Source organism: Agrilus planipennis, unplaced genomic scaffold (assembly GCF_000699045.2).
Source record: "Agrilus planipennis isolate EAB-ADULT unplaced genomic scaffold, Apla_2.0 scaffold5, whole genome shotgun sequence".
In the NCBI taxonomy this organism is placed as follows: Eukaryota; Metazoa; Arthropoda; class Insecta; order Coleoptera; family Buprestidae; genus Agrilus; species Agrilus planipennis.
In genome coordinates this window covers 3264980-3283626 of record NW_020442468.1, presented here as the reverse complement: position 1 = coordinate 3283626, position 18647 = coordinate 3264980, and the positions used below count along the sequence as shown (strand labels likewise).

Here is an 18647-nt window from a genome sequence, read left to right as displayed (position 1 = left end):
ACTTGAACTAATAACCATAGATGCTGAAGTAGCACTACGATGCATTGTAACTACTGAAAATAAGGTTATGCATTGTTAAACATTTTGAATTGATTGTTTTTGTTTGAATACGAAATATGGTCAATTTATATTCTTTAAACTACTTTAATTAAGTTTCTGTTAGGTATTGTCAATTTTGATTTTCTACAATTGTACTGTGTAACTCGGTACATTAACTAAACTCAATAACAGCTCAGGAGTGGGTGCACAGTTTGTAAATATATTTAACAGCTATGTGCTTATCACTTAGAAAACTATTACGACGTTCATTCTCTTGTTTAAATAAACCGAAAAACAATTAGTGACTCATTGAATTGAGATTGATAAGTATCTTTTTGTAATTCCTATCTTATCAGTTTACATGATATCAATGTACAATGATTTTATTGCTGCAAATAACAGACTATTGTTAAGTCTTTGAGTAATATGCCTCTCCAGTATTTGCTTAATATTGTATTTTAAATATGGACAGGTATTTTTCTTACTAAAAAGTTTGTCGACAAATACTATGAAGTTTCTTTTAAGAATTGTTTATAATTACGATTAGAGTTATATACCACATCATTACACCAATCTTAAAAGGTGATACTTAAAGAATTTAACTTTGCAGATCACGCCCCTCCTTACCTCGGGACAATAGCTTTTACATTTATCCAATGGATAAGAATGTCAATAATTATGATGAAATCCAAGAAAGTCACTGGGACAGTTTTCAAAATGGACATAGTTCGCATTTTGCAAATTTAAATGAGGGTTTTTCTGATGGGAACAGTGACAGTGAACGATATATGCATTCTGAATGGAATGAACTTGGCAACAAGTCCAGAAGTCGTAATGCAACTCTTCGTTGGAACTTGGCACTTAAACAGACCATGGAAAGCATGCCATCAAGGACTCTTCCAAGGCACTTTCCAGGCAGTCATTCCTGGTCCAATCTTCCAGCAGGTAATGAGTACCATTTGCATATTTTATGTTAAAGGTTCGTATTTCTATAAAGTAAATATACTTTCTCTTTGAAGATGCACCTGAAAAGTCTAGGATGCCTTTAGAGAATTATGCTAATAACATAGCTTGCAGGATGGAAGATGACCCCTCATTAATGGAGAATACACCATATGCTGCTCAACTTAGACAGTACGTTTTATATTCCAATTGAGTAATTATTCTATTTAATATGTATATTTTTTCCAATTGATAGGGAAACTCTGAGGAACATGCCGCAATGTTTGACTGTAAAGAGACTAGTCCAAAAACGTCTCACTCAAACTGTTAGTAGAAGATCTAAACATAAACCTCTTGGGTTTTTTAAACGTACTAAGTATAAAGTAAAAATGCAAATTACTAAGGTATTATGATATTCTTCCATTCTGTAAAAGGTTGCATTTTGAGTGTATTTTTTATTTTCTCTAGCTTGAAAATTGGATTAAAAACTTTATGGTTTCTTTTGAACTGTGGTATAGTTCTCTGAAGATGATAGAGGGCAATTTTGGGTCGGGAGTTGCCACATATTTCAGATTCTTGCGTTGGCTTTTTCTAATGAATGTAATTCTAGCAATTCCAGCTTTAGGCTTTATAGTAGTGCCTCAAATTTTATATTCTAGCAATAAGGGATATGGGATTGATAATAACGAAACTTTGAAGTGGTACGACTTCTTTTCAGGACAGGTGTGAACCTTAATATCTTTTTGTTTACTTTTTTCACATAGTTATACATTTAGGGCTACCTGACCCGAACAATATTATTTTATGGTCATTACACAAACAAAACTATAACACTTATTGGGAACCACAATTACCACATGTCCCAGGCCTATTTATTTACCATGTTTTGTTTATACTGTGCTGCTTTCATTGTGATTAGTATAAGGTGAGTCATTTTATGTTTTCTAGATTATACTAATGTTATTAATATTTTATTTTTTTAACAGCTATACACATTTAAAAGGAAATGTTTTGGTATTAGATTTACTGTTTTTTCTTATTTCGAACTTAATGAAAAAGATATTTTAATTTTAGTACTGCCTGTTCATATCGACGAAGTTTTATAGAGACTAAAGGCGGCTTACAGAACGTTTTTGCTCAAAAAATTTTTTGCGGTTGGGACTTTAATATAGCAACAAAAAAGGCTGCAGAATTAAAATCTTCCGCTATTTATTACGAACTAAAGGTCAATAATCAATTAGATATATCATAATATATTACATTTAAAAAAATTCTTTTTATTTAGGAATTGTTAAGCGAAATTAAAGAGGAAAAAGATAAGAAATCGATATGTGAAACAGTTAGGAATTCGACAACAAAACTGTTGATTAATGTTAGTACAGTGTTGTTATTAATGGGAACTGGTTACATAGTGTGGGTGTTACTAGATAAGAGCAAAAATTATTTGGATGATGAAAGTCAAAAGACCAATATGGCTTTGGTAACTGCAGTAATTATAAACGTTTGTATGCTCTTAATACCTGTTTTATTTGGATATTTGAGAAAGTAAGAAATATTTGCAATTTTAAACAAGTTAGTTGTTATATAAAAATGTGTATTTTAAGGTATGAGAAGTATTCTAATCAAAGCGTAGCATTTAATATTACACTTGTTCGAACTTATATGCTCGAATTGACTATTATTGGAGTGCTATTGACTTTCTGGCTAACACGTTCAAATAACGATGTAAGTTCATTTGGAAATGTAATGTTTGTGTTTTATTTAGTGTAACTTTTTTAGAGTTGTTGGGAAACATCTTTGGGTCAGGAGATTTATAGACTTATTGTGTTCGATTTTGTCATTTCAGTAATTCTATCTTCTTTTTTAGAAATATTGAGATATCTTTTTAAAAAGTGAGTTTTATTTATTATTACGTAATAAATAATTTTGATTGATTTTTTTATCCTTAGGGATTGTATGGGACAAGACGGTTTATCAGAGTTTGACATAGCTCGTTATTCTTTTCAATTAATCTACACACAAACACTCTTCTGGATAGGTTTCTTTTTCTCCCCTGTTCTTCCTGTCGTACTTTCTATAAAACTTTTGTTCACATGGTACATTAGGACCTTTTGTACCTTGCATTTGTGCAAGTCATATGCCAGATCTTGGAGGGCAGCTCAAACCAACACTGTGTTCTATATTCTCACCTTTCTTACCCTTTTCTTTTCCATTATTTTCTTCGGATACATCATAATTAGGTAAGTCAAAAAATATCTTTTTTCTAAGTAACGTAACTTTTTATTTTGTAGAGTTCCCATATCGAGTTGTGGTCCCTTCATGGGGAACTCTTATATGTATGAAATAATTATCGACGTATTACATTTAGAAAGGGGCACTGTGTTTTGGGAGATTGTGATATTTTTTACTCGACCGGGGGTGGTTGCATTTATTTTTATTATGCTTTGGTAATAATAGTTTTTCGTTATTTTTTAATATCATATGTCTCACTGACACTGTTTTAGTATTGGGGCGTATTTCTTAAGAGCCAAGGGAAAAGCTCAATACAAAATGGTGAAAATATTAAGAAAAATGCTAGTTGCTTCGGCCAAAGATAGGGAATTTTTGCTTAATTACATTGCCAATGTGACCGCTTCTCGTAAGTATCTTTTTTATTAAGGTTGCGTGCCAAAAATTACAGTAATTTCTTATTAACTGTATGTAGAATTTCAACATGAAAAGTTTTCATCTTTCGACATGGACAGTGTATCAGCTGAGTACATGAATTCGAGAGGATTTGATGAGGAACGTAAGTTAACATGTCATATACGACTTAATAATCAAAAGTAATGTTTAATGTTAATTTTACAGACTTCGCAGATTCAGATTCTATCGACGACAACTATATTACTAATAAGAAGCGATATTAACTTCTTGTTCTAAATTTTATGCAATGTTAGATATTTTATATTTATTAATTATTTACGTATATTATTTAGACTTGCAAGTGTGATAAATATGATATTTATTTTTCAATTAAAAAGTAAACGTTTACTTTTTTACTTCAAGTTAACTTCATTTGATTTTGTACTCTTTACTCGTAATTCATGCAACATTAAAAAAATTTAAAATTGCAAGAAATCTGATCCCGTCCCCATATACCAAATTTAATCCAAATCATTTCAGCCATTTTCGAGATCGTAGCTGCACGCATACACAAACATTTTTTATTTAACAGTACAATATAAATAAAAGCAGTCCGATAGTTGGCGTTTATATTATTAAATAGCCAACTCCTTCCAACGCCTTTATGATCAGGAAGAAGGAAGAAAAAGGGATAAAAAAATTGCTTAATATTTTTTGTTTTATTGTTATTACTTATTAAACATATCATTTAAATGTCACATAAACGCCCCTATCGAACAGCTACGCTGACCTGCCATACTCTTATCACGTTGTCAGAGTATCCTGCGAATAGGGTTTGTCCGTCAGTAGACCATGCCAAAGAAAGGCACTGGGGGGGCTCAGCCTTGCTATTTTGAGACATAACTTCTGGTCGAAGCTCTTCTACCATCTCCTTGCTTTCCAAGTCCCAAATTTTAATTGAAGGCCCAAAGGCAGCACACAACCAGTACCTACGTTCAATTTAAATTTGTTTATACTGTGCTGCTTTCATTGTGATTAGTATAAGGTGAGTCATTTTATGTTTTCTAGATTATACTAATGTTATTAATATTTTATTTTTTTAACAGCTATACACATTTAAAAGGAAATGTTTTGGTATTAGATTTACTGTTTTTTCTTATTTCGAACTTAATGAAAAAGATATTTTAATTTTAGTACTGCCTGTTCATATCGACGAAGTTTTATAGAGACTAAAGGCGGCTTACAGAACGTTTTTGCTCAAAAAATTTTTTGCGGTTGGGACTTTAATATAGCAACAAAAAAGGCTGCAGAATTAAAATCTTCCGCTATTTATTACGAACTAAAGGTCAATAATCAATTAGATATATCATAATATATTACATTTAAAAAAATTCTTTTTATTTAGGAATTGTTAAGCGAAATTAAAGAGGAAAAAGATAAGAAATCGATATGTGAAACAGTTAGGAATTCGACAACAAAACTGTTGATTAATGTTAGTACAGTGTTGTTATTAATGGGAACTGGTTACATAGTGTGGGTGTTACTAGATAAGAGCAAAAATTATTTGGATGATGAAAGTCAAAAGACCAATATGGCTTTGGTAACTGCAGTAATTATAAACGTTTGTATGCTCTTAATACCTGTTTTATTTGGATATTTGAGAAAGTAAGAAATATTTGCAATTTTAAACAAGTTAGTTGTTATATAAAAATGTGTATTTTAAGGTATGAGAAGTATTCTAATCAAAGCGTAGCATTTAATATTACACTTGTTCGAACTTATATGCTCGAATTGACTATTATTGGAGTGCTATTGACTTTCTGGCTAACACGTTCAAATAACGATGTAAGTTCATTTGGAAATGTAATGTTTGTGTTTTATTTAGTGTAACTTTTTTAGAGTTGTTGGGAAACATCTTTGGGTCAGGAGATTTATAGACTTATTGTGTTCGATTTTGTCATTTCAGTAATTCTATCTTCTTTTTTAGAAATATTGAGATATCTTTTTAAAAAGTGAGTTTTATTTATTATTACGTAATAAATAATTTTGATTGATTTTTTTATCCTTAGGGATTGTATGGGACAAGACGGTTTATCAGAGTTTGACATAGCTCGTTATTCTTTTCAATTAATCTACACACAAACACTCTTCTGGATAGGTTTCTTTTTCTCCCCTGTTCTTCCTGTCGTACTTTCTATAAAACTTTTGTTCACATGGTACATTAGGACCTTTTGTACCTTGCATTTGTGCAAGTCATATGCCAGATCTTGGAGGGCAGCTCAAACCAACACTGTGTTCTATATTCTCACCTTTCTTACCCTTTTCTTTTCCATTATTTTCTTCGGATACATCATAATTAGGTAAGTCAAAAAATATCTTTTTTCTAAGTAACGTAACTTTTTATTTTGTAGAGTTCCCATATCGAGTTGTGGTCCCTTCATGGGGAACTCTTATATGTATGAAATAATTATCGACGTATTACATTTAGAAAGGGGCACTGTGTTTTGGGAGATTGTGATATTTTTTACTCGACCGGGGGTGGTTGCATTTATTTTTATTATGCTTTGGTAATAATAGTTTTTCGTTATTTTTTAATATCATATGTCTCACTGACACTGTTTTAGTATTGGGGCGTATTTCTTAAGAGCCAAGGGAAAAGCTCAATACAAAATGGTGAAAATATTAAGAAAAATGCTAGTTGCTTCGGCCAAAGATAGGGAATTTTTGCTTAATTACATTGCCAATGTGACCGCTTCTCGTAAGTATCTTTTTTATTAAGGTTGCGTGCCAAAAATTACAGTAATTTCTTATTAACTGTATGTAGAATTTCAACATGAAAAGTTTTCATCTTTCGACATGGACAGTGTATCAGCTGAGTACATGAATTCGAGAGGATTTGATGAGGAACGTAAGTTAACATGTCATATACGACTTAATAATCAAAAGTAATGTTTAATGTTAATTTTACAGACTTCGCAGATTCAGATTCTATCGACGACAACTATATTACTAATAAGAAGCGATATTAACTTCTTGCTCTAAATTTTATGCAATGTTAGATATTTTATATTTATTAATTATTTACGTATATTATTTAGACTTGCAAGTGTGATAAATATGATATTTATTTTTCAATTAAAAAGTAAACGTTTACTTTTTTACTTCAAGTTAACTTCATTTGATTTTGTACTCTTTACTCGTAATTCATGCAACATTAAAAAAATTTAAAATTGCAAGAAATCTGATCCCGTCCCCATATACCAAATTTAATCCAAATCATTTCAGCCATTTTCGAGATCGTAGCTGCACGCATACACAAACATTTTTTATTTAACAGTACAATATAAATAAAAGCAGTCCGATAGTTGGCGTTTATATTATTAAATAGCCAACTCCTTCCAACGCCTTTATGATCAGGAAGAAGGAAGAAAAAGGGATAAAAAAATTGCTTAATATTTTTTGTTTTATTGTTATTACTTATTAAACATATCATTTAAATGTCACATAAACGCCCCTATCGAACAGCTACGCTGACCTGCCATACTCTTATCACGTTGTCAGAGTATCCTGCGAATAGGGTTTGTCCGTCAGTAGACCATGCCAAAGAAAGGCACTGGGGGGGCTCAGCCTTGCTATTTTGAGACATAACTTCTGGTCGAAGCTCTTCTACCATCTCCTTGCTTTCCAAGTCCCAAATTTTAATTGAAGGCCCAAAGGCAGCACACAACCAGTACCTACGTTCAATTTAAATAAAGAAAAAACAAATATTAAATATCAAATACTAAAAGAATATAAATCAAATTAAAATAAAATTTCATCAGACCCATATCCGCTTTAACCCTTTCATGGTTCAATTCAAGGGGTTACTAGGTTATCATCACAATTTAAATAAGACATTCTGATCAATAACGCATTTACAACAATTCACTTTTTGAACAACAATGAACTTACAAAAATGGCCGACAATAATGAACATATAAAAATGGCAGACAACAATGAACATACAAAAATGGCCGACAACAATGAACTTACAAAAATGGCCAACAATTACCAACAACAATGGACTTTTCAGTAATGGCCAGACTTTTAACAATTTACATCAATTAACTTAACAGTAATTGGCGCCACCCATATTTTTCTTACCTGTTAGGTGAGAAACAGAGGGCTGTTATGATGTCATTATGGTCTAAAGTGTGAAGATGTTTGCCATCATTAAGGTCCCATAACATGGCTTTGCAATCTTTGCCTCCGCTGGCACATAAACTACCATCTGGAGAAACAGTGACGGTGTTCAGATAACCAGTATGACCAGAATGGTTGATCTTTAATCGGCAATTGGCCAAATTCCAAACTTTCACCATACGATCCCAGCCACATGACACAATGATGGGGTTGGCATGATTTGGAGAGAAACGTACACAGGAAACCTGTTAAGACATAAGAGAAGTAAAGATTGTGATGTTTGTAATTCAAAGATGTTTGTTACCCAGTCAGAATGTCCATCTTCCTGAATGGTATATTTACACTCTGCAAGGGTGTTCCATAATTTAATGGTCTTGTCTCGTGAGCCAGATACAATCTGACGATTGTCAACCGAGAACGCCACACTCAGTACATCCTAGTCACAAAAAAATTGGATTGTCACACAAAAACAAAGTAATGAACGAATTTTCAAACTATAAGACTTTAAATGGTATAATTTCACTAAATATTCCAGTAAAAAAGTGGCCATATATTTCAACTTGTCTCATAACATTCTTCTACTTACTCTAAATGCCTGTTATTAATACTAATTGCAAGAGGACACATGTTGAAATCTTCAGTCGAAGAACGCAGATAAGAATCAAAATAAAAAAAAAATCTTCTAGCTGTTTTAGGGACAAAAGTTAATTATATTTACGGAGCTATTAAAAAAGCTAGCCAAACCTTCGTATGATCTTCAAATCTTCTTGTAGTTTTCCCTGCAGCCAAGTCCCACAGACGAAGTGTTTTATCCCAGGATCCTGAAAGGGCATAATTCCCATCACTAGAAAGGACGACGTCCGACACGAAGTGCGAATGACCATAAAGTCGCTTTTTAGGAATTCCGTATTGAGCTTCGTCACGGGTCAACTCCCATACAATTAACGTTTTATCTAAAATACAAGCAAATTTAGAAATTAATGAACAAGAATGTTATATGTTTAACAACTCGACACTGCGATGATTATTAATTAATACGATAAATTGTTATATTTACTATAACTATGATAATACAAGCAGTTAACCTCAAAAGTAATTAAATGTGCAATTTACCTCGTGAAGCAGATAAAATAAGATCCGGATATTTTGGATTGGTAGCTATTTGTGTGACCCATCCGTTGTGCCCCAAAAGAACACCTCGCAAAAGAAGAGTTTCATTCATTTTTGTATTTAATTAACTGAAACGTGGACGCATCAACGGTACAAGCACTGCGAAAGGATCACAGATAAGAAAAGAATCATAGATAATAGATATACAAATGGTAAAAGAATTTTGACTTCATAGATTTATAGGTTCATAGATAACAATAGATTAATAATAGATAAGAATGTTCAAATCACGTTTTTAAACGTTATTAAAAAGAACTGTTTTTTAATCACTGGCGAGAAAACAGAAATTGAGTTGTTGCACCTACAAATTGCATTTTTTTTTATATAAATCGTATATAACGGTTCTTCATAAAGTTTTATTTGCGTATTTTGTATTTAATTCCTTTAATGATTTAAAATAAAACATAAATAAGTTGCTCGTATTGACTAAATTTAGTATGATTTGGCAATGTTGCAACGGAAAATAATTTAACCTCTAAAATTTACAAAAATTTGAATCATCTTAATTTGAAAAATGACCGATAAATACGAAAATTTACTGAATTCATGCGTAAATGTTTTAAGATCTTGTAAAAAATTTATAGAAACAAACATTGATGATGAGGGGCAACAACAACATCTAAATATCTTAAACGATATTGCTAAAAGTTATTGCGAAGAGGACATTGAACATAAACGATGCCAAGCAGCAATCGACAAAACTATCGATTATTTTTCAATTAATAGCGATAATGATTTTACCAGACAAGTAGAAGAGGTTTACAATGATTTTTTGAACCAGGAAGATGTCAACAACGACTACAAGCAACATCCTATTTGGAAGCGTATAAACAGACCTAAGAAATCAGAAGCAAATGTATCTGTTGATGCTGATTGTAGCTTACTTGTATCACAGGTTTTTCAACCACCAATAGATCCTATTACGAAGAAGGTTATTGAGGATCCATACAGAAACCAAGTTTGTGGGCATATTTATGACTATAAGACTATACTAAATTATATGCAAACCACAAAACATGCACACACACGGTGTCCTTATATCGGATGCAATAATAATAACATACAAGTCTCTTTTCTGGAAAAAGACGACCAATTGAAAGATGACATTGAAGATTATCTTGCAAACAATAATGCACATTAGCTAACAAACTGACTTGTATATTGTTCATAACTTTATAGTTTTAATTTTGAAATAAATGACCTCATAAGATGTTGTCTGCTTCTTTTCTTTTTTTTAAATATGGGGTTCATTCAGAAGACTTTATTTCTTAAAATTTTACAATTTGTTTAATTTAATTTAATATGGTAACAAATACTTACAGTGCATATCGCAAAACTAGCGCTTTTTCTAAAAGACTCGAAAAATATCTCAAAAAAAGATGTTTCATAATTGTGTATAACTACTTTGTTGTACGTCCATTGTCATTAATGAAATTGTTTGTTTTATCATCTTAAATAATTTCATGGTGAAGATCTATTAAAAAAATGAGACCATTCTTGTTAATAAATAATTTTGCCCATACTAGCAACGTTTTTATATATTAAAGCTTAAAAAGCGTAGTTTTAGTTTAAAAGGTAAGACCAGAAACGTTCTATATACCAAATGTATCAAAAGTAAACTGCCCTTGTCTCATAAATGCTTAATATTTTTAATTTTTCGGATTTTAAAGAGCGGATTGCGTTTGATACAAGCGGCATATATTTGTTTTAGGAGGTAGCAATAGACGTGATAATCTAAACAAAGAGAAAAAGTAGGTCGTTTTAAGAATAAACGCAAATCATAAGCTAAAACAAAAAAGTTTGGAAAACAAAAAGTTGAGAAAACTGTGAAAGAAAAAAGCATACGCGGGCACTTTGATTACTGCAAAATAGTAATTATATAAACAGTACGTTTGATAAACTGCTAATTAAATAAACAATAAAAGGCAAATGCCACTAAATCATAAGCTATTAATGTTTAAGAGAGTGTGAGAGTGAGGGAGACTGTGCGTTATTCTACTTCTCCATCGCAAAACTTTTTTGATGGTCTTCCTTTCTTGAAAATTAATGGTCCGACATTTTCATTTAAATCACCGCATACCGACGAAAAATCTACGTTAGGAAATTCATTTGCCAATAGTTTTTCAAATTTATTTCGAAACACTGTCACCTTCCTAGTTTCACTTTTCTGTAACGAAACGTTTTGTATACAGCACAAAAGTACAAGTTTATTACTTTGTTTCTATCAATTAATTTACCTGAATAAAATACGCTTCAATGCAATTAATAAATCGTCTAAAATCCCTCACAACTTCGTTCACGTACACATAGCTTTTCGATTCAAGATTTTGTTTGATTGTGCTTAAATCGATCAGTTTGACATTACTTTTTCCTCCTAAAATCTTAAATGAATCCTTGTTATTTAAGTTGCTAGCTGTTGTACAATTAAATTCCATTTTGAATTATTTAATTTGGCGCTACTAAGACGTTATGCAATCGATCTCGCACCGGTGCATGTTGGGTTGCCTGATACAATTAGAAGCCCTTCACATTTTTCTATGATTATACAATAGAGTTTAACATAGAAAAACGATATACAGGATGATTTTTTAAAGTCGGTTAAACTATCAAAATAAAAAGTTAGTAGTAACTAATTATTTTAAAGGTTTGGGAATCTTGTTATTAATAAATTAGACAAAAAATAAGATTTGACGGACTAGTCTACTTTTTACCTATTTTAGTACGAATATACTTAATTTTGAAGCAACTGAAATCAAAATATCTTTNTGTTTGTTTTATCATCTTAAATAATTTCATGGCGAAGATCTATTAAAAAAATGAGACCATTCTTGTTAATAAATAATTTTGCCCATACTAGCAACGTTTTTATATATTAAAGCTTAAAAAGCGTAGTTTTAGTTTAAAAGGTAAGACCAGAAACGTTCTATATACCAAATGTATCAAAAGTAAACTGCCCTTGTCTCATAAATGCTTAATATTTTTAATTTTTCGGATTTTAAAGAGCGGATTGCGTTTGATACAAGCGGCATATATTTGTTTTAGGAGGTAGCAATAGACGTGATAATCTAAACAAAGAGAAAAAGTAGGTCGTTTTAAGAATAAACGCAAATCATAAGCTAAAACAAAAAAGTTTGGAAAACAAAAAGTTGAGAAAACTGTGAAAGAAAAAAGCATACGCGGGCACTTTGATTACTGCAAAATAGTAATTATATAAACAGTACGTTTGATAAACTGCTAATTAAATAAACAATAAAAGGCAAATGCCACTAAATCATAAGCTATTAATGTTTAAGAGAGTGTGAGAGTGAGGGAGACTGTGCGTTATTCTACTTCTCCATCGCAAAACTTTTTTGATGGTCTTCCTTTCTTGAAAATTAATGGTCCGACATTTTCATTTAAATCACCGCATACCGACGAAAAATCTACGTTAGGAAATTCATTTGCCAATAGTTTTTCAAATTTATTTCGAAACACTGTCACCTTCCTAGTTTCACTTTTCTGTAACGAAACGTTTTGTATACAGCACAAAAGTACAAGTTTATTACTTTGTTTCTATCAATTAATTTACCTGAATAAAATACGCTTCAATGCAATTAATAAATCGTCTAAAATCCCTCACAACTTCGTTCACGTACACATAGCTTTTCGATTCAAGATTTTGTTTGATTGTGCTTAAATCGATCAGTTTGACATTACTTTTTCCTCCTAAAATCTTAAATGAATCCTTGTTATTTAAGTTGCTAGCTGTTGTACAATTAAATTCCATTTTGAATTATTTAATTTGGCGCTACTAAGACGTTATGCAATCGATCTCGCACCGGTGCATGTTGGGTTGCCTGATACAATTAGAAGCCCTTCACATTTTTCTATGATTATACAATAGAGTTTAACATAGAAAAACGATATACAGGATGATTTTTTAAAGTCGGTTAAACTATCAAAATAAAAAGTTAGTAGTAACTAATTATTTTAAAGGTTTGGGAATCTTGTTATTAATAAATTAGACAAAAAATAAGATTTGACGGACTAGTCTACTTTTTACCTATTTTAGTACGAATATACTTAATTTTGAAGCAACTGAAATCAAAATATCTTTAAAGTCACGAAAAATAAAAAGAGTTACGTTAAAAAGCCGAAAGCTAGGGGAGGATATTAAATATTTAGAAGGAAACTAACGGCCTGTGGTGAGTCCTTCATGGTGAGCGATAGCTCGGTCATTTCCATGGCTTTAACTATGTTCTGCAGGGCTTCGATGGCCGAATCGGTGAGTCCCCCGTTCCTGTGTTCCCAATAATTACCCCCGAAAGACTTTCTGTAACTCGAACAGCTTTTCGAAGTCAAAAATCCTCCGCTGACGAATCCTTTTGTATCAATCCCATCCCGTTTTCTATTATAAGTTCTAGATTGTATGTCGCCGGTCCCGTTCCCTTTGAGTAGAAGACTCCTCTTCAAGGACGCTGCTATGACATCGCCTACGGGATAGGGCTTCACATTTTCGCCCATTTTCTCCTCAATTACTTTGGGTCTTTGCAAAACGGTCACCTGTTTTGACGAGAAGGACTTCCCGTTGACGTTCACGTAGTCTTTTTCGTGGGATGTTTCGCAGTTGAAAGGGCTGTCGCTGATCCAATTTTCGATTTCCGTCGTTTCACGTTGCGAACTGATGTCGAAGAGGGTCTCCAGCTGGTCGTCCACCGATGACATTTCTGACGGAATGCTCACTATCTCCTTACGCTTAACGAAATTGGGAGCAGTGTCCTTGGCAGAACGCCAGGCTTTGTCACCCTCCGAATTTTGAGAGTCGGATCGGTCGGTGGTAACCCTCCTGTAATGGGCTGGCACGTTCTGGGCTCGCTCGAAGAACTCTATCGATCTAAAATTTCGTGACTAAATAATTTAATTCACTAACGATCCCGTGTGGCTGACAATTTTTGCTATTTCTTTCTTTTACTCTCTGACTCTTTAACATTCGGAAAAGTCAGCAGATTGGCGACGAATATTTTTAGTAGGGCCATCCAAAATGCTATTCGTTTTCAAGAGTGGGGAGAGTGGAATGGTATAACCTAATCAAAATGGAAGCGAAAAATAAAGCATAAAAATGCAAACTTTGACAATTAGCAAATTAAAATAGAATTGTACACATGGATTAATATAAAGCTTTTGCGATCTTAATTATAGTGACAACTGATTTAATACAATCTGACATCTTAAAAAATAGATTAAACCCAATAAAAATATGATTTTGTATTAAATGACATAATAAATAAAAATTAAAACGGAGCTCAGAAGCTCCCAGTTATCGGCCGTTCTCTTAGTTACCTACTTATCCCACTCTCCTCTATTAAGTAACACTTAAATGATTATCTTTAGTTGTTCTGGTAGGATGCCCTGTAATTGTTGAGATCTTTAGGAACTTACCTGGGACTGTTTGCGACCGATTCACTAAAGCTTTTCTTTTTCGGGGTTTTATAACTACCCGGCTTCATGTAGGTTCTAATTTCGTCTTCGGAATCGTCATTTTTTAATGACACCTCGGTTGTACTTTCAGAAACCTGCAAGCGGGTGTCCGAAGAAGATTCAGGTATTTGCAGAACTCCTCGCATCCCTTTTATAAACGACAAGTTAGTGTTGGACGAGCTCCTTTTGGCTAAATAAAAACCTGAAGAAGTGGCCGACTCTTCAATTTCATCACCTCCTCCGGGTTTTCTTTGCAACATCCTGCTTCCTATGGTCTTGTTGAGGACCACATTGGTCGACTGGTTTTGAGAGAAAGTGCTCAAGTTACTGACAATGGAATCGAGACTTGAAAACACTTTTATCAAATGTCTCGTAAGCTTTTTGGTGTGGGTCTCCCAGTTTTGGTAACACTCCCGGAATTCGGGTGAGATCTCCTTCTCAATTTTACCGAGCTTGGGATCGATCTCGCCCATGTACCCGTTGAGTATGTACCAGCAATTAACGGCTCGTACAAACGCATAAATAAAATCTTTGGTGGCCCACGGTATCCCCTGGGAGTGTATGTTGGCATGGGTCGTGTTGGGTTTGAGTATTTCTCCCCTGGTGCGACTGCAAAGATTTTGGATGTTCTTGAAGCAAGGTCTGTGTTGGTTTCTTACGGCGATGCTTTCTGCCAATGAGCATCCTAACTCGAGCATATTCGTGAAGTTTTCAGTTCGTTGGAGATCGTACATGTCCAACGAGTTTTTCAGGAGGGCCAAGTTACTCATATCAATGCCGCCGGTGAGATTTTGTAACGGCTGTGACAGAGTCATGGGTAAATTATCTACACGAGCAGTTCCAACGTTCTTTCTAAGAGACGTAATTGACTCAATTTCTTCTTCCTGATTCTCCTGCCTGTCCAAAACTCTGCGATCTCTGGGCGGAGGCCCGAAGGGCAGATCAAGAGGGGTTGAGGTGACCTGATTGTTGGTATTTTGCTGTACAGTTTGTGAGGGTATGACTGCTGCGGGGTTTGAATTAGGCACATTGAAAGGACTAACGAACTGGGTGTACTGGTAGTGTTGTAAGTGATACGGTCTTGGCAGTGGTTGAGGGATGTAGGGAGGCATGAACGGTGGACGGTAGATCGAGTGATAGAATGGTTGGTACATTCCGCAGTTGCAATGTAACAGTAATTGTATCGATTGTGGAGGGTGATTATGAGACTCTAGACTAGGGTACATAATAAGGGAACCGACATGTGTTCGAGGGTTATTGAAACGTTAAAAAATCTTTGTTTTTCTTATTTCTAGATTATTGAATTTCGTTACTTCTTATTTAGTTTGGTGTGTCTGATGTTTGTGTTTATCTTTAGGGATGAGTTGTCAAAACCGATTAGGTTAACGTTTAATTTTTTCTTAGTCCTAAAAATATTTACAGTGTCCGGCGGTGGCTTTGTCAGATAAATGCTGTAGACCTCTATTATTCATTATGTCAGTTTCTTCTTTGGCAAAATTACACGTCTATCTCATTTTGGACAATACCAGTAATTTTTTCAATTAAATAACACCTAGAACACATCATTTGGTACTCTTAAAAATTCGTTAACATTATTTTATGGATTTGAAAAATTATTAGCGTTCTAATCAAACATGACTAACGGAAAAACCTAGTCACATAATCAGTTTTTCTTACCGCTTTTATTTGTCGATGTTACAGGTCCTGTTTTTCATAGGGGGGATTTGGGCAGTTGGGCACTTTTTTTCTTAATCAACGTTATTCCTAAGTTTGATAAATGCAACAATTTTTTTGTTGCGAGCACTTATTTAAAAAGCTTTTGTAGAAAACAGAATTTGTTTGACAGCGTTACCATATTTTGTTTCCACATTTTCGCATCGTGTTAGCAATGGCGCAACTTGATTTAAATTGATCAATCAATCACGTTCCGCCGAATAAATATATCATGTGACAAGATCCATGTTGTTGTAGAAAAGAAAAAAACAAACAAAAAGGTACAACTTTTATTTATTATTTATTTTTGATTCAATTACTACATAACCTAAGAACGGTATGTACTATTAATTCGAATAGAAAAGAACTTTTTTGATAATTTTTAATATCTAACAGTACCTATTGTGTACCTTATCGTGTAAAACAGGTCATTATTGTTCGAAATAATTTACACGAGTCTTTGGTCACAAAAACGCTGCTAAAAAAGTTTGGTGGAGAATATGGCGGCTACTACCGTAAAGATGGACGCAAACAATGCATTTCCATTGTTACAGGCGTCGGAGTCGCATGCGCAGACCTCTTGCCGGCCGCCATAACCCGACTTGTGGTAGCATTTGTTCTTGTAATTCGCTTCTATGAAACCACACGATCTAATTATACGGGAATCCGGAGGTACTAAAAGTTTAACGACACTTTTAACTAACGTTAAAAGTAAAACATAAAATCTCGCATTCGATGCAACAATGCGACTGTTTTAATAATAGCATTTTTTTATTGCCTCCATGGAGCATTTGTGCCAAATTCTTTCGACTTTTGTTATTATTAAAATGACTAAAAAAGTTTTGTCACCGTCTACTTACGTCCATTTACTTCGAAATCGATACTTTGTTTTATTTTACGGCATAAAATGTAATCCTTGTTTGCTACTGTGTTTCTTATAGGACAGTCCTTTAACAGGTCTTCCGGTACTTTCTCATATTCACATCTGGTGTCATTGTGACTGTTACACTGATAACATTTTATTGCTTTTCCTAAAATGTCGAAAAACAAATCGTTTAAAATGAAAGAGACTCATCAGATGCTGGGTACAATGAAATGGTTACGTAAAAGGCGAAGTAATCGTCAATGAATTGTTTAGTTGAACAGGAAATTAAATGCTAGGTCACGGTAATGGATACGAAAAAGTTACCAATTGTGACAAAAATAAATTAGTTGCACAAGAGAAAAAATGTAAATAAATAAACATAGAAAAAGTTTTGCAATAAGAAAAACTTGTTTTTAATGATTAAATCTGTTGGTAAAACAGAAAAGGTTATCAGCGTCTGAAGTCAGTAGGTCAAGTAGTATGTAGTTTGCAAACGAAGTATGGAATTCAACGAACTTATACATATAATATGATCACTCACTGATTGTTGAGTCGCTAAACCTAATCAAAAATTAAATCTTTATTGAACACTGTCGTCACTTAATAATGAGGTAAACAAGAAACAATTGAATTATTGGTTGCATCTTACCTTTTTCGGAAAAAATAAGAACAATAACGATTCCCACGAAAAATTTACCCGCATGAGCCATCGCGTTTGAATTGGGAAACAACACAAAAATAATCAGTTGATGTTTTAATCACACAGTTAGTTGGTTAGTTAGCGGTTTCCCTGTAGTTGTTGTTATATTTTGTTTACGTGGCCATTTTACGATCTAAAGGCTGTCTAACACTGTTTCGCACCGGAAGGATGAAAACAAAATGGTCTGTTTCCTTAAATACGTAATAAAAAACAAACGAAAAGAATGACTTTCAGTCGAGAATTGTTTTAACCGACTCACTTCATCGGTGAATGATAACAACCTGTAAGTGAAGTAACTCTCAGTAACACTGACACTGTATCTATTATTTAATAAATAAGAAGAATTGAATAATTTGTTGTATCCGTTATTTAAAATTACGCCCGGCCTTCGCTGATTATGTTAAGGATGGGCTTCGCGAGCGTTATACATAATTAGGTTAAAAAAAATAGTCTAAAACTGGACATAGAAACGGAGCATGTATGAAACACAGTTTTCTAAAAGCCAAAAATTTGAGAACAGTTGTAAATGTAAGAAAAAGATTTATTAAAATGCACGGCATCTATAAAATCGTCTTGTAGGGGTCAGTGGCAGCTAGTGCCATTAAAAATAGACGAAGAGTTGCAAAATACCGAAAAATAAAAACTCATTTGCTTATACGCTTTCTAATATGTGATAATGTGTCAAATACCATGAGTATTGCTAGTTAACCATAGGCATGCTAATGAGAGGTATGTTCGCGAATTTTCTGTTTTTTCAAAAATTATTTATTTATTCATGAATACCTATTTTGTCTCCTTTCAAACTAATCCCCACCAGATGTTATACACTTGTGCCAACGTTTTTTCCACTTCTCGAAGCACTTCAAAAAATCTTTTTTTGTATTCTTGTTCGGCTCCTCCTTCGATGCCGTTTGTATCTCCTTAATCGTACCGTAGCGTCGTCCTTTCATGGGC

General features: G+C 33.3%; 6 protein-coding genes across 9 annotated transcripts; 3 read left to right on the top strand and 3 right to left on the bottom strand.

Annotated features, from left to right (window-relative positions):
- The first annotated feature begins 61 nt into the window (after positions 1 to 61).
- Positions 62 to 4028, top strand: LOC108736127 (transmembrane channel-like protein 5). Of its 2 annotated transcripts, none has more exons than XM_018468442.2 (15): positions 62 to 163; positions 650 to 984; positions 1059 to 1173; positions 1238 to 1385; positions 1450 to 1704; positions 1758 to 1906; positions 2056 to 2206; positions 2267 to 2526; positions 2586 to 2706; positions 2761 to 2873; positions 2931 to 3221; positions 3273 to 3428; positions 3486 to 3619; positions 3686 to 3769; positions 3832 to 4028. In XM_018468442.2, the coding sequence occupies exons 2-15, from the start codon at positions 696 to 698 to the stop codon at positions 3888 to 3890; spliced, it is 2325 nt and encodes a 774-aa protein (XP_018323944.1). In that variant the 5' UTR covers positions 62 to 163; positions 650 to 695; the 3' UTR covers positions 3891 to 4028. The 2 variants fall into 2 exon arrangements, with proteins under 2 accessions (XP_018323944.1, XP_018323936.1); XM_018468434.2 differs by lacking the exon at positions 62 to 163 and adding an exon at positions 278 to 511.
- Positions 4029 to 4712: 684 nt separating this feature from the next.
- Positions 4713 to 6773, top strand: LOC108734812 (transmembrane channel-like protein 5). Its single transcript, XM_025981373.1, has 10 exons — positions 4713 to 4740; positions 4801 to 4951; positions 5012 to 5271; positions 5331 to 5451; positions 5506 to 5618; positions 5676 to 5966; positions 6018 to 6173; positions 6231 to 6364; positions 6431 to 6514; positions 6577 to 6773. Exons 1-10 carry the CDS (start codon positions 4733 to 4735, stop codon positions 6633 to 6635), a joined length of 1377 nt encoding a protein of 458 aa, XP_025837158.1. The 5' UTR covers positions 4713 to 4732; the 3' UTR covers positions 6636 to 6773.
- Positions 6774 to 7055: 282 nt separating this feature from the next.
- Positions 7056 to 9091, bottom strand: LOC108736150 (guanine nucleotide-binding protein subunit beta-like protein). 2 transcript variants are annotated; one of them, XM_018468475.2, is made up of 5 exons: positions 8902 to 9089; positions 8533 to 8741; positions 8093 to 8224; positions 7750 to 8033; positions 7056 to 7340 (listed from the first exon to the last, which is right to left on the bottom strand). In XM_018468475.2, exons 1-5 carry the CDS (start codon positions 9008 to 9010, stop codon positions 7121 to 7123), a joined length of 954 nt encoding a protein of 317 aa, XP_018323977.1. In that variant the 5' UTR covers positions 9011 to 9089; the 3' UTR covers positions 7056 to 7120. The 2 variants fall into 2 exon arrangements, with proteins under 2 accessions (XP_018323977.1, XP_018323985.1); XM_018468483.2 differs by lacking the exons at positions 7056 to 7340; positions 7750 to 8033; positions 8093 to 8224 and adding an exon at positions 8235 to 8474 and having other exon boundaries at positions 8902 to 9091.
- Positions 9092 to 9404: 313 nt separating this feature from the next.
- LOC108735206 (E3 SUMO-protein ligase NSE2-like) lies at positions 9405 to 10172 on the top strand. The gene has a single exon (XM_018467051.2). The coding sequence runs from the start codon at positions 9473 to 9475 to the stop codon at positions 10097 to 10099; it is 627 nt and encodes a 208-aa protein (XP_018322553.1). The 5' UTR covers positions 9405 to 9472; the 3' UTR covers positions 10100 to 10172.
- A 1558-nt stretch (positions 10173 to 11730) lies between these two features.
- Positions 11731 to 16352, bottom strand: LOC108736672. 2 transcript variants are annotated; one of them, XM_018469186.2, is made up of 5 exons: positions 16093 to 16352; positions 14377 to 15967; positions 13135 to 13831; positions 12527 to 12670; positions 11731 to 12456 (listed from the first exon to the last, which is right to left on the bottom strand). In XM_018469186.2, the coding sequence occupies exons 2-5, from the start codon at positions 15639 to 15641 to the stop codon at positions 12280 to 12282; spliced, it is 2283 nt and encodes a 760-aa protein (XP_018324688.1). In that variant the 5' UTR covers positions 15642 to 15967; positions 16093 to 16352; the 3' UTR covers positions 11731 to 12279. The 2 variants fall into 2 exon arrangements, with proteins under 2 accessions (XP_018324688.1, XP_018324697.1); XM_018469195.1 differs by lacking the exon at positions 11731 to 12456 and having other exon boundaries at positions 12541 to 12663.
- A 54-nt stretch (positions 16353 to 16406) lies between these two features.
- Positions 16407 to 17999, bottom strand: LOC108736682. Its single transcript, XM_018469207.2, has 3 exons — positions 17643 to 17999; positions 16989 to 17159; positions 16407 to 16803 (listed from the first exon to the last, which is right to left on the bottom strand). Exons 1-3 carry the CDS (start codon positions 17701 to 17703, stop codon positions 16607 to 16609), a joined length of 429 nt encoding a protein of 142 aa, XP_018324709.1. The 5' UTR covers positions 17704 to 17999; the 3' UTR covers positions 16407 to 16606.
- Positions 18000 to 18647: the final 648 nt, after the last annotated feature.